General features: G+C 40.9%; 1 protein-coding gene across 1 annotated transcript; it reads left to right on the top strand.

Moving 5' to 3' along the window:
• Positions 6146-8848, top strand: Pramel45 (PRAME like 45). The gene is made up of 3 exons (XM_017321260.1): positions 6146-6432; positions 6897-7487; positions 8281-8848. Exons 1-3 carry the CDS (start codon positions 6146-6148, stop codon positions 8846-8848), a joined length of 1446 nt encoding a protein of 481 aa, XP_017176749.1.
• Positions 8849-14799: the final 5951 nt, after the last annotated feature.

Here is a 14799-nt window from a genome sequence, read left to right on the forward strand (position 1 = left end):
TTGGGAAGGATTCAGAAAAAAATATACTTTCAAGACAAAGTTTGTAAAACTTCCTCACCATTACATCAACCACTAATCTTCAGAGTTACTACTCTGACAGTGACAGAGAAATCAGTTTACCTCTTCAACCTAAACTGGTGGTGGAAAGACAGACTCCCACAACCGGGGTCTTTCTAAAAACCAAATGAGCACATAATTTTCAAATCAAAATAATACTTTTTGTGTGACCCTTTCTCAAAAACAATCTTAAAAAAAAATTCCAAAATCAAACAAAACCAACCGACTGACCAACCAAACAAACAAACAAACATAAATCCTTGTGATGCAGATCAATATTAATTCACAGGAAGCAGAATGACTTCAGTGCATTTCTACAATTTTTAGGGTTTCCTGTGTATGGGAAGAAGATCATGTACACAGAACAAAGCTATGTGGAAAACATGAAATGCAAAGCCTAAGGCAATACATATGCATAACTCACAAGTATCATTCGAACAATTGGGCACTGAAGATCAAACATACATGGTCTACAGGTCTACAGTGTGAGCCAGGGTGTCTCTCTCTCTTTCTTTCACACATACACACACACACACATACACACACACACACACACACAAAACACACAAATTCAGAGAAGGGGAAACATGGAAACATGAGAGAACAGGTTACTCAGAATGATCTGATTTCCATCTTCCCCGGAGTCACAGGGCCAGTTCTAAGAGAGTTTGAACGAGATACAGAATCCTTGTCTCAAAAAAAATATGAATCATACTAATGAACTCTGCAAGCTATCATGAAAATATATCGATGATGAGGCTAAAAATTCATGTGGAATGAAACTCAAGGTCTTCAACCTGTTCCTCTAAAGGAGTCTAAACTTCTCTATATCAAACTGCATTACCCAAGGAAAACCCAGTTCATACCAGTTGAGCACTGCAGATAGGTCTCAAAGTCCCAGCTCCACCAGATAGTTATCCAGGTTGCTGGTCTCTGAATGTGTTCTCTGGATCGACTGGTGCCTTTATATACCTCTGTGCTAAACCCCTCCCTATTGTAGCCACACCCTCTAATCCACAACTGAAATTGGATGTCCTAGTTTAATCTCCACCACTTAAATTCCAGATTAAAGGTGTGTGGGGAGGGGGGGGCAAAACGGGGGAACATGTAAGGAGATACAGAGACAAATTGTGGAGTAGAGACTAAATAAATGACAATCTAGACACTGGCTCACCTGGTGATCCATCCCATTTACAGTCACCAAACCCAGACATTGATGTGTACATACTTTTTCAGCATGCATTAAGAATGTCACACCTCAGAGTTGGAATGGAGGCTTTGTATACATACCCAATGGTGGGCAAAAGCTTTCTTCACGTCCAGGCTTTGTGCTCAATGGGAGACAATAGATCCCTGATCATGTTATATTGCAATAAGTTTTTTTTCTAGAGATTTTCTGTGATTGACCTGTGTCCCTCTGAGCAGCTTTTCCACGCTGTCCTTGGGGAATTTCATGCACAGTAGAATCTGTTGTTTGGGTGGTATTGTTGCACAAAGGTTCAAGGAGCCCTGTCCTGGTGAGGTTGACCTTCTGTCCCATGCTCATCAGAGTAGAAGGATGGAAAGCCTCAAAGGTTTTCTAGATCTGGTTTGTTTCTTGTTTGTTTGTGGGGGTTTGGGGGGTATTTTTTATATCTGTCTTTGTTTGAGGGTGTCCTCTGGACCTGACTGCAGCTGAGATCCTGTTACTAAGCATTGTTCTTTGTTTGGCCATAAAACTTCTAGCCCCCTTGCTCATCTGGTACCCAGAGCTTTTATTCTGGTAGCTTGGTGCTCTCTACCACCTATTCAGATGTAGCAGCTGCTTCAACAACTGTGCCTATAGTATTTAGCCATTCACTTCTTCCTAGCACACACAATTCCTTTCTTTTTTCACCTCTGAGCCACACCAGTATGACCTGGGAAGGAACATTGTGAGGGTCAGACCAACACCTGTTTGCTGCCCAAAGCTATGAGCAAACATTTTCTTCCTTGACTGACAATTGAATTTAACAGGCAAAAGCCAGAGACTACAGACTCAAAATCCAAAGGAACTGATGATCTTGGCCTCTCCCATTGATTTTCTCCAGAAATGTGGCTGTCACAGAACAATAGTCACATCTAGCCTTGATCCTCAACCTTTGCATATCTTGAAAATCTCTACCAGATGTGCCTAGAGAGTAACCTCAGGGGTCATTCCAGAATCACTTCTTCCGGGGGGACAGCATCAATGACACTGGTTCCTATGAAAGTACAGAATATAGATCAGTTTCCTTCCAGTCCAGTGTACACCATGAAAAGGCTTGCTAGCTACAAGTTTGGGAAGAACTTCTCTTGAGGCACTTTCCTCAAGATTGTGTCTGATTCAAGGAGCCACTTTGCCTTCTCCATGTTGGGGGCTCTCTCATGATCAAGAGTTCTATAGCTCACAATTTTCAAGCTTCTAAAACTGAACTATCTCACTTATCAAGTCTGGATACTGAGATCCTTTCCTGTAATGAACCCCCATGCTATTCGTTATGGCTGCCTAGGTGAAATAGTCCCCATCTATAACCCTGTCTACATGCAAATTAAAGAAGATACTATCTCTGCCTCTTTGTGAAGTATGAGCCTTCAGCCTGTCTAGTTCCTATCTCGGTGGCATTATCTGTAGACAATGTGCTAAGCTGGCACTCCTTCATGTTAATCAGATATGGGATAAAGAGATGGTTTAGGAGTTAGAAGCATGGGGGGAAAAAGACACAGGAGCTGACAAACAGAAGCTGGGATATGAACCTAAGGTATCTGTTAGAGAAGCCAGTGCTCTAAATACTCAGTCATATCTCCCTCCCCTTTTCTTTGCTTCTCCCTTACTGAAAATATTTTTTTCATACAATGTGTTATGATTATGGTTTCAACTCCCCCAAGTCCTCTGAGGTCATTCCCACATTATTTTCCATCTCAATCCACACCCTTTATATCTCTCCTGAGAAAAGAAACAGGCACTTAAAGAATCCAGAAACATGTGTGGCAGAACACAAGTGTACTGCCAGGACAGGGAAGGAAGAGGCAGGACCACCTCCAGCCTGGCCTAGCAAGTGAGTTACAGAACAGTTTAACATACAATGAGACCCTGCTTGAAAAACAAACAGAGAAATGAACAAATAAACAAAAAGAGCAACAGAAAATCAAAAGAAAAGAAAAACACACAACTTGGAACAGGACAAAATAAATAAACCTACAGGAAAAAGAGAGCCAATCCCACCCCATCAAAAAAATAAAGTAGAATCACCAACAACAACAGCAATAACAAATCCCAAAGAAATAGAGAATACATTCAAAGACACAGAAATCCCAGAAAAACAGAAAAATGGTAGCTGTAATAGACAATCAAAGAATTTATAATCTAAAAGCAGAACAATATAAATAAACAAAAGTGTATAACACAACTTTCTAACACTCAGATATGCTAAATTGTCTTTGACTTTGTTTTGTTTTCCTACCTACAACTGGTTAATTAGTCTTCTTTTAAGCGTAGGATTTGCTAATATCCAGTTATCAGTGAGTACATATCTTTTGAGTTCTTTTGTGATTGTGTTACCTCACTCAGGATGATGCCTCCAGGTCCAACTATTTGCCTAGGAATTCTGGGCCCCTAAGGGAGGAGCTAGAGAAAGTATCCAAGGAGCTAAAGAGATCTGCAACCCTGTAGGTGCAACATTATGAACTAACCAGTACCCCAGAGCTCTTGACTCTAGCTGCATATGTATCAAAAGCTGGCCTAGTCGGCCATCACTGGAAAGAGAGGCCCATTGCACAGGCAAACTTTATATGCCCCAGTACAGGGGAACGCCAGGGCAAAAAAATGGGAATGGGTGGGTAGCGGATTAGGGGAGAGGGGGTGGGGGACTTTTGGGATAGCATTGGAAATGTAATTGAGGAAAATACGTTTAAAAAAAAAGAGTAGAATTTGCATCGAACAGAAAATTTCCATTGGTATTGTGGGTCCTCTTTGGCTTTCTGTCTGGGAGTGGTAACGCTGGGTCTAGAAGGTAGATTGAATCTCAATTATTTGAGAAACTGCCAGATTGATCTTACAAGTGGTTGTGCAAGTTTGCACTCTCTCCAACAATAGAGATGTGTTCCCTTTGTTCCATAACCTCCCCACATGAGCTGTCAAATGAGGTTGAGAGCTCTGATTCAATCACTGAAAAGGTTGCATGTTACAAATATGATTAAAAGGGTGGAGTTTAATCATTTACTCCAATTCCAGCTTGGGATTGGTGGGTGTGGCTACAAAAGGGTGTGGTGAGCAGAGAGGTATATAAAGGCTTCACTGGAGCCAGAGAACACATTCAGAGAACTGCAGCCTGAATAACCGTCTTGTTTGACCAGCACTCAGAGACCTGTCTACAGTGTTCAGAACTAGTAGGTAATGATATTCCCCTGGGTTTGATGTAGAGACATTTAGAATCCAAGTTAGGACAAAACATGTTAATTTTTTCTTCTTAGAGGAATACATTGAACACCTGGGATTTAATTCCAAATGAAGTTTTAGCTTCATCACAAACGTATATGTTAACCTGGTGATTTCATTATTATGGTTGATTTTCTATTTTGTTTAAGCTGTCCTACAAATGGCCATGTGGCATTGGGTAGGGTGAAAAGCAATAACGTTTTGACTCATAAGACTCCTCAGTACTAAGATTACTAGTGAGTTCCCTCACATTTCCATTCACTCAATGTTTGTGCTTGTTTTTGTGAGTCACTGGCTTACCTGGAGACCTGGGGACCATGTATCTTTGAACACCTTTAACTCACAATAGCTGGAGTTACACTTGGAGTGTCTTAATGTCTCACTCAATGTCTTACCTTAGGCTTTGCCTTATATCACTTTCACACAGCTTTGATTTTTTTTGTTATGGTCTATATTTGGGACCCAGGATACCCTGAAAATTATAGGAACCCATTGTCATCATCATGCTTAGTGGGTCAGTATTGATCCAAGACACAAGGTTTTGTGTGTATGTGTGTGTTTACTGCTTCCATGATTGTTGATTGTTGCATTTTTCTTTTGTTGGTTGTTTTGTTTTTTTTTATTATTTAATTACATTTGAATTGTTGTTCATTTTCCCAGTCTTCCCTTTGCCAGCCCCTGACCATCATTTATCCACTCTGACTGTAAGACAATACTCCCTTACACACACACAACCAGCCCCCAACAAGCCTCCACAGTACCAAGGATCTCCATTCCCATGGATACCAGATAATTCAATCATCAGCTACATATTGATCCAGAGCCATGGATGAACCCATGTACAAACTTTGGGTGGTTGTTTCATCCGTCAGAGCTCTGAGGGGTCAAGTTAGTGGATATTGATGTTATTCCTATGGGGTTTTAATCTCTTTCACCTCTTCTGTTCTTCCCTAAGCCTTCCATTGGGTACCCCTTGCTCAGTCCAATGGTTGCCTATAAGTGTCTGCAATTGTCTTACATGCTGACACAGCCTCTCAGAGAACAGCCATACCAGGCTCCTATCTGTAAGCACATCTTGGCGCCAACTATAGTGTCGGGGATTAGTGTCTGCTGATGGGATGGATCCCAGGGTAGGCAGTCTCTGGATGGTCTTTCCTTCAATATCTGATTCATTTTTTTGTACAAGTTTTTCTTTAGATGGGAACAATTCTAGGTTAAAAATTTTGAGATGGGTGACTGGGCCCTTCCCTCACATGGGGACCATGCCTATCCATTGAGGCTGGTCTCTTAAGGTTCTATCTCGCTTGTGATGCACATGTTGTCTTAGGCCATCCACATTAAGTCCTGTGAGTCGTGTCAATTCAATATTACTTTCAATTTTTTTAAAGAGTGTGTCACAAACAAAATTTTTGATCCAAAAATTATATACCCATTTGGGTGAGAGAGAGTCTGCCATGATGCCACTGTGGGGGACTGTCTTTCTATGACCTCTTAGAATGAAGAGGTAAATTGATGTCTCTACCATTGCATGAGCAGTAACTCAGAAGCTTAGTGGTTGATGTGATAGTGAGTAAGTTTTATAAACATTCTCTTAAACATATATTCATTTCTGACTCCTTCCCCAGGATTCTTCTGATTGGAGACCTTAAGAAGATGAGTGTTCATACCCCACCCACACTCCAGAAGCTGGCAATTCAGACTCTGGTGAGAGAGGAGGCTCTAGGCATGTCTGAACTGGAGGAGATGGCCCATGGACTCTTCCCAGCACTTTTCAAGGAGGCCTTTGATGGCAGACATATCAAGCTCATAAAGGCATTGGTGATAGCCTGGCCTTTCCACTGTCTCCCTGTGGGGGCATTGATGAGGACTACTGACCTGGAAACATTGCAGGCTGTGCTAGATGGAGTAGACATTCGTCGAACCATAGGGTTTCAACCCAGGTAAGCAATTTCCAAGTCCTGTAGAAGGGAGTAGAAGGAGTACACATTAGACATTGTCAGAGAGATTAGCTTTGTCATAAATGGATCAGATGATTCTGATGGCATCATCAGGCAAGGATATAGGGTTCTTGACAGCTACTGTTTACTTGTACTGAGCACAGTTGGACATGGATTAGCCTTGAATATGGACTAGAGTAAATGTGGCCTCACAGTGGAATGAGTCTATCCCTGACATTCCCACAAGTACTAATAATATAAGTAAGGAGAAGTAAAGTGTACCTTATTGAAAGAAAAGTATTCATGTGTACAGAAGCACAGGAAAGCTTCAGTAGCAAGCCTGAGTCCAACTTGGATATCAGGTCCTGAAAAAAAATGTACACTTTAGCAGGGAAGAGAGATGAGTTTAGATATATGTAATAAAAGCTAATTCAGGGTCTGCCATCATTCTTATGTTTCACCTGCAGGAGGAAAAAACTACAGTTTCTCGACCTGAGGAATGTGCACCATAGCTTCTGGAACATATGGACTGATTCAGAGGACAGTGACTATTCAGCAGAGATCTTGGATGAAAAGAAAGCCCTGCAGGTCCGTCCCAGATATGGACTGAGGCAGCGTCTGAAGGTCACAGTTGACCTGTGCATCAGGTCCTGCCTTGATGAAGCACAAACATGGTTCTTGAAGTGGGCCCAGGAGAGAAAGGGCTCCCTATATTTCTGCTGTACAAAGATGAAAATCTGGACTCTGCCAGAAAGAGCTCTCAGACAGATCTTCCATGTTTTTGATCCAGAGCATATCATGGAGTTAGAACTAAATACTGAATGGACTCTGATAGAGTTGACACATTTTGCCCCCTATTTCGGGCAGATGAGAAATCTTCGCAAAGTCTTCCTGGCACCCCTCCACAAAATCGACTTCCATTTACCCAATAGAACAAGAGTCACTGAAGTCAAGTGTATCAACAAGTTTGCTTCTCAGTTCTCCAAATTCAACTGTCTGCAGCATCTTTTCATGTTCTGCGTCCATTTTCTCAGATCCCAGATGAATCAGGTCCTAGGGTAAGCCATGATGGAGAGCTGGTTCAGCTATCAGAGCAAATCTATCTCACTTTTCTTAAGGGTTATCAGGACATGATGCCAACCAGTCACTAGGAACAAATATTTAGAGACTCCAAAGACTGGAAGTTATGTCCTGTTTCCATGAATACTCAGTTATACAAGGGAAATTTTACAAGGTAAATCAGTGTCTCAAATGAGCACTCATGAAGTAGGAAAGTAAGGTTCAGTTGTAATTCTTCCTAGAATCATGGATGCACAATCAAACGGAAACTGAAGAGGAATGGAAGTGTGTAGTGAGGAGTTGGGGGACTCACAAGTACAGGGTTAACAGGAGCTATATGCTCAGATCTGTTAGAACAGCCTTCTATCATCACCCAGTTCCCATGGGTTAAAAGTTTTGAGCCCGAATACTGCTGAATACATGGGACAGGAGGTAGAGCTTGGGCTATAAATGAGCGCAAGAATGACTGCAGAGGGAATGATAGAATACAGATTCAGTAAACCCACAGCAAATATTGAGATCCTGTCAGAATTCTATTGGGATGGTATTTCTTCTGTTGCTTTCTGCGATTAGGGGATGAACTGGTTTTCAGGTTTAGAGTGAGGCCAGGAGATAAATTATGAGGTTGACATGACTGAGCAGTTTCCAACAGGAAGCATCATAGATGATGTCCTTAATCACTTAGTCAAACTGATCTTGGGGCACCTGATTCCTGCTCCCACTCTGTATATCCCTGCCAAACCTCTCCAAGCCCATTTGCCAGAACTAACCATCTGTCTCCTTTATCTCTAGGTGCTTGATGACACCCTTGAAGACCCTCTCCATTACTTACTCCCTGATTTCACAGAGAGATTTGGATTCCTTTGCCTGCTGTCAGAGCCTCTTTCAGCTAAAACATCTGGAATTGAGAGGTGTGGTCTTACTGGATTTGGATCTTATGCCTCTGAGAGGTCTCCTCATGAAAGTGGCAGGCACTCTTGAGACTCTGGATTTGCAGGGGTGTAGGATGAAAGACTCCCAGCTCAATGTTCTCCTACCTGTATTCAAACAATGCTCTCAGATCTCCAATATCAACTTCTACAACAATGAATTCTCCATGCCCTTCCTGAAGGACCTTTTGCAGCACACAGCCAACTGGAGCAAGATGAATGTGGAACAATATCCTGCCCCTCTGGAGTGCTATGATGAATTTGCTCAAGTCACTGTAGAAGGATTTGCCCAACTTTGTCAGGATCTCATGGATACACTGAGGGCAATAAGGCAGCCCAAGAACAGCTCCTTTGCTACAGATATCTGCCACACATGTGGGGAGCGCTGGGTCTTTGACCAGGTGGCTAAACTTTGTAGTTGCTGGCATTAAAATGGGAAAGTTCTGGATTTGAATAAACAATGGGCATGGGACACATGTCTTACCTGGGGAACTCAGAACCTGTGGCTTCTTTCTGACATGCTCAGATGGTTGGAAACAAAAGGATGTTCAATGACTGATATTTTTGCAACTGCTCTTGACATGGGGAGCAGTTGGACGGACTGTGGGAACAGGGGCCTAGTGGAGTCAGAAACACAGCTTGGCATTGTCACATGGCTTCTCCCCAGACAGACTAACTAGATGCTTAGTTGTACACTTATAAACCTGGATGTTCTCTCTGTGTGGTCTTTGACTGTTACCAACCTCACTACCAGGTTCAGGGTCAGGAAGGTTCAATAGGTGGATAAATGGAAAGACACTGGTATTTTATGAGTGAAGCAAAAGTCTTGGTGAAATTAACATGTTACATTAAAATGTAAGTTTTCTTGACACTTCTTTCCCTTGTCCTTTGCCTGGGCTACATGCACAACACCACCTGTGTGGCTGAACAGTTACATGCACAAAACATTTAAACTAATGGGAGCAACAGAGACACACCTACTAGAAAGAAAGATTAAAAGGATCACAGACAATTAAAATTTTGTACATTCAGACCACAAGGCACCTTGGACCTATCAGAAATGCCTAAAGGGAAGAAGACAACATAGGACAAAGTAAACAAGATTTCCAGTCTGGCCTTGTAATCTTGACCTTTTTGTCATGATTTAATGAGATGACTACTGGAACCTCTTTTTCCATCAGTTATGCCACGTACCCCTAAAACCTTATTCTGGTGGACTCCAAAACTTTATGAAGTTCCCTTCTTATTTAAAAGTATGCAATAAAATGCAGGTCCTTCTTCTACATAAACCATTTACTGTACAAAAAAATTGTATTTTCCATCTTCAGTTGTAATAAAAAGAACAGAGAAAAAAATCTCGCTCAGCCTAGTCATTATACCCCCTTTCTGTAAACTATCAATAAAATAATTTGTTACTCTGTATTTATTGAACACTTAGAACATGGTTTCTTTGTTTAAACATCATTGTTATTGTCTAAATTAAGTAAAGCATCTAAATTAAAAGACTCTGCAATAATCACCCTCTGGAAAGAAGTAAAAAAGTACATATTGAAGCCAGGTATGTCACAATTCACAATCTTGGGAAGGTGGATAAAGTTATCAGATATGGTGGGAAATATATGAACTTCTAGGCTGGCCCTAAGCACAGAGGAAGAAAAAAATATAAAGAACATACCTCTCAGGCTCAGACTTTCTGTCTTCCCTCACACCCTTTCTCCCTGTCTGAATGTCCAATTCCCTGACCTTGTTCCTTAAGACCAGTGAACTCACCTGATATTTTCCCACAGTTAACATGCTTTCATATTCTTAAAACAAACAACATGTAGATTGAGAGAGACTCTTCACCAGTGAAGAGCACATGCTGCTTTTGCAGAGAACCAAAGTTCTGTTTCAGAGCTAATATTCAGATGGCTGTCAAATGGAACTCAGGCTTCAGGTGCTAGGACCCTCCTTTCTGTCCTCTGTGGATCCCACCTTTCACATGCAAAAATCCACATAATACACATGTAGCTATTCAACCAGCTGAAGAACTCTTTAAATAAAAAAAGGACTCAATTTCACAAAGAAATAAAAAATGGCCCAATTAATTAAAATGGTGATGTTGATCAGTAGCACTTGTGTCTCTGTGAAGAAAGCATGTGGAGTTTTAGGCATATCCTTTGAGCTCCATTGGTGAGCAATAGTGTAAGATGCTCTGCGCTCCAGAGTTTGAACTCTTGCACTATGGGTGAGTGAGAAGAAATTAGTAGTTTGTCACTCTGCAATATTTATTTCTGTATGCATTTTATGTATATTCCTGTTCTATTTGAATGTATCCTTGCATGATAGAAAAAGGCATCAGAACCTTGTATAGATGTTTGTCAGCTACCAGGTGGTTGTCTAGAACTGAACTCCAGTTGTCTGAAAGAGCAACAAGGACTCATAATTTTTTATCCTTACAGGCCCATGTTTGAGAATGGTAAACACACTCATGGATAGAGAATCAAAAGGAATCAGGAGTTTATTTTGCACAAAAGCTTACGACTTTGGCATTATCTTTAATTCATTACAATTCATCCATTTTGTGTACATGTGTGTGTTGCTGGTATGCTTGATTGTTTCCTTTATTTTTTAGATAATCACTATGTAGATCTGCCAATGCAATAGCAATATCCTGAGTCATTCCAAGAATGGTCAGGATGTGCTTCATTTCATAGAATGTTTACCTAGCCATTCACAGGAACTGGAAACCACATTAAACAAGGTGTGATAATATGTAACAGTTATCTCAGCACCATTTAGGTTGAGAATTCCCAGCAGAAATTCAATAGCATTCTATCTACTTATCTAATACCTAATATAAAAATTCAAAAACTTCCTCTTGACAGGGAGCTAGAGTCCCTGAGCTCTTTCCTTTTGATGTCTCTTGACTTCATCTTATCCCTGATCAGGAATGGAAAAAAAAACGTTCAAAATAAGTAAATAAAAATCAAAATAATTAAAAAAAACTGAACAATTTCTATAGTATAGTCTTTACGCATATGTTGATCAGAGAAGAGAAAGAAACAATATGCAGAGGGAGGGAAATAACTAAATATAACCTTACCTATTTATGTCTTAGGGAAATGTCTGACTGAAACAACATTCTTTGTGTAATTGACATATACTAATTATCAGTTACAAGTACATACTAACTAAAGGCACCAAGCTTCAATCCAATGTTCAGAACTTTGTCTTATATCAAAATAATTGCATATTTCATGACTATTTAGTGTAATTATAAGTGGCTCATGAGAATATATGTTGCTAACATGTTTCAGGAAAAACTTGTTTCTATTCAGTTTGTGGTGAGCAAAGTTTAAATGCTAACATGTCTAGCTCCCTGTTTATCGTTTCTTTTTGTTTTCATTAATTCATTTATGTATTCACTTTACCACCTGATCACTTCCTGCCTGTCTTTTCCTCCCAGTCCTACCCTCTGACGTTTTCATCTCATTTCCTTCTGCCATTCTCTTCAGCAAAGGAGAGGCACTCACTCCCCACCCCTACCAGGTTCCACACCACTTTGACACAGCAAGTTGCATCAGGACTAAATGCATCCTCTCCCACTGAAGCCACACAAGTCAGCCCATCAAGGGGAAAAGGTTCCAAAGGCAGAGAACAAAGTTCAAAAGGAGACAACACCCAGTCTGATTTTTAGGAGAGCCACATTTAAGACCAAACTTCACATCTGTTCCATATGATTAGGAGGCCTAGGTCTAGACCATTCATGCTCTTTGATCGGTAGTTCAGTCTGTGTGAACCCCAAATGGGTCCACATGACTTAGTTCTGTAGGTCTCCTTCTGGAATGCTTGACTCTGTTATAAAGCACTGATGACCCTTAGCTACTGGGGACCCTCGAGTGAAGAACTCGTAGAAGGTGATGATTTGAAAATCAAGAGAAATTTATTGTTCCAGTATGCTTGGATCGTCATGCACCTCAAGAAGAGGCCCCAACCACATATTTCCCATTTGGCCAGTTTTTATACAGCAACTAGGCACAATATGATTGGTGGAACAGTATGAATTTTAAACTGATTGGTCTTTAGGGAATGAGGTGGCAAGGACTTCTCTTGTCTGTAGGTGGCAAATGGACACTGTGCCCATGGGTATTCCTGAGAAATGTAATCCAGGAAGGGAGGAGTGCCTACATACTTCATGACTTCCTCTGTCTTCCAGGAATGGCTGAGTCCTTATGCTCTGCTGTTTGGTCGAATTTGGTAAAAGCCCTGGGCTGATCTCTTCACCATCTGGCTCCCTCTATCCTTCCTCTGACTTTTCCACAAGACTCTGAGAATTCTGCCTAATTTTTGGCTGTGGGTATCCATCTGTTGCCATCAGGTGCTGGATGAAGCCACTCACAAGACAGTTATGCAAGGCTTCTGTCCTTAAGTATAACCAAGTATCATTAAGACTGTCAGAGTTTGGCTCTCTTCCATGGGGTAGATCTCAAGTTTGGTTAATAGTTGGTTGTTTATTCCTTCAATCTCTGCTCTATCTTTATACCTGCATATCTTGTAGGCATGGAAATTTTTGGATAGGAATTGGTGGATTGGTGTCCCCATCCCTCCATTGGAAATCCTGCCTAGCTAGAGGAGTTGGCAACTTCATCTCTTTATACCCATCTGCTGGGGTCTCAGCCAAGGTCCTTCTCATATACTCCCAGCAGCCTGCTCCATCCCAGGTCTCTTGCTTTTCCCTGAAATGCCCCCACATGGATTGCTTTTCTATCTCCCAAATCTCTAAATCCCTTGACCCTTCCCACCATACTTGATACCCCAAAATGTTCCTGTCCCTGTACCCTCTCCTATACAGTTCTCCCTAAGAAATCACCACTGATATCGATTTTTTTTCCTCTTTTGAGTGAGATTCAATCACCTTACCTTGTGCCCTATTGTTACTTAGCTTGTTTGGGGATTTGGATTGTAGCATGGTCATCTTATACTCTATAAGTAATAATGCATTAACAGTGACTACATAACATGCAATTCCTTCTTGGTCTGAGTTACCTCACTCAGAATGATCTTTTCCAATTTCATCCATCTGCCTGAAAATAACATAATATTCCTTATTTTTAATAGATGACCAGTATTCCATGGCATAAATGTACAAAATATTCCTTATCCATTCTATGGTAGAGTACAGGTGGGTTGTTTACACTTTCTGCCTATTATGAATAAAGGTGCTATGAATGTAGTTGAGGAAGTATCCTTGTAATATAGGGAAGCATGTTTTAAGTATTTGCCCAGGAGTGATATAGCTGGGTTTTGAGGTAGAATTATTTGTGAGAAATACCAAGATTGATTTACAAATGTAGTATAAAAGCTGACACACTCACCAGAATTTGAAGACTGTCTCCCTTACTCTACATCCTCACCAGCATGTACTGCTTCTTGAGTTTTTAGTCTTAACCATGCTGATGGTTATAGGATGGACTCTCAAAGTACTTTCAATCTGCATTTGACTAGGAAAGTAGAATATGTTGTGAATTGCTTCTTGACCATTAGAGATTCCTCTGTTGAAAATTCTCTGTTGACCTCTGTACCCTATTTTTAAATGGGGTATTTGGTTTATAGATTTCTGGTTCCTTGAGATATTTATTTTGTTTGGATATCAGCCCTCTGACAAATGAATAGACAGTAAAGATGTTTTTTTTTTCATTCTATAGGCTTCTGTTTTGACGTACTAATTCTGTCCTTTGTCTTCCAGAGGATATTCCATTTAATGGGGTCCCTTTTAGTAACTGTTGAACTGAGTGCCTGAGCCATGGGTGTTCATTTCAAGAAGTCATCACATTTTCCTATCTGTTAAAGAGCCCTGAAATTACTAATGACAGACAGGAGCCTAGCACAACTGTCCTTGGAGAGGAATCACACAGCCATAAATAGAATCACATGCAGAGACCCCAGCCAAACAGAGTTCAAGGAATTTTATAGGGGAAGGGGGAGGATTGAAGGAGCCAGAGAGATCAAAGACAGCACAAGAAAAACGTACAGAATCAAGCTACCTAGCCACACTTGGGATCATTGAGATTGAACTACCAACCAGAGAACTTTCATGAGACAGAACTAGGCCCCTTACACATATTTAACAGTTCTGAAGCTTGGCCTTCATATGGCACTGAAACGACAGGACAAGGGGCTATTTCTGACTGTTGCCTAATTTTTGATCACTTTCCCTTATTTGAGCACCCTTGTCTAGCCTTAATTGAAAAAGATGCACATTGATAAGCTAACATTTATCCATCGGAGGTCTCCCCTTTTCTGAGGAGAATGGGAGGAAAGGTGTGGAAGAGAATAGGGAGTGATTGAGAGGAGTGGAAGTGACTGACGATATGCTATGAACTGTAAACTAATCACATGA

Source organism: Mus musculus, chromosome 5 (assembly GCF_000001635.26).
Source record: "Mus musculus strain C57BL/6J chromosome 5, GRCm38.p6 C57BL/6J".
NCBI classification, from domain to species: Eukaryota; Metazoa; Chordata; class Mammalia; order Rodentia; family Muridae; genus Mus; species Mus musculus.

What these genes read in the sequence shown, in the direction of transcription:
- Pramel45 (XM_017321260.1), top strand. Translation starts at nt 6,146, where the DNA reads ATGAGTGTTCATACCCCACCCACACTCCAGAAGCTGGCAATTCAGACT. An exon ending in ACCATAGGGTTTCAACCCAG is followed by an intron (nt 6,433 to 6,896) that starts GTAAGCAATTTC and finishes TTTCACCTGCAG; the next exon opens with GAGGAAAAAACTACAGTTTC. An exon ending in CAGATGAATCAGGTCCTAGG is followed by an intron (nt 7,488 to 8,280) that starts GTAAGCCATGAT and finishes CTTTATCTCTAG; the next exon opens with GTGCTTGATGACACCCTTGA.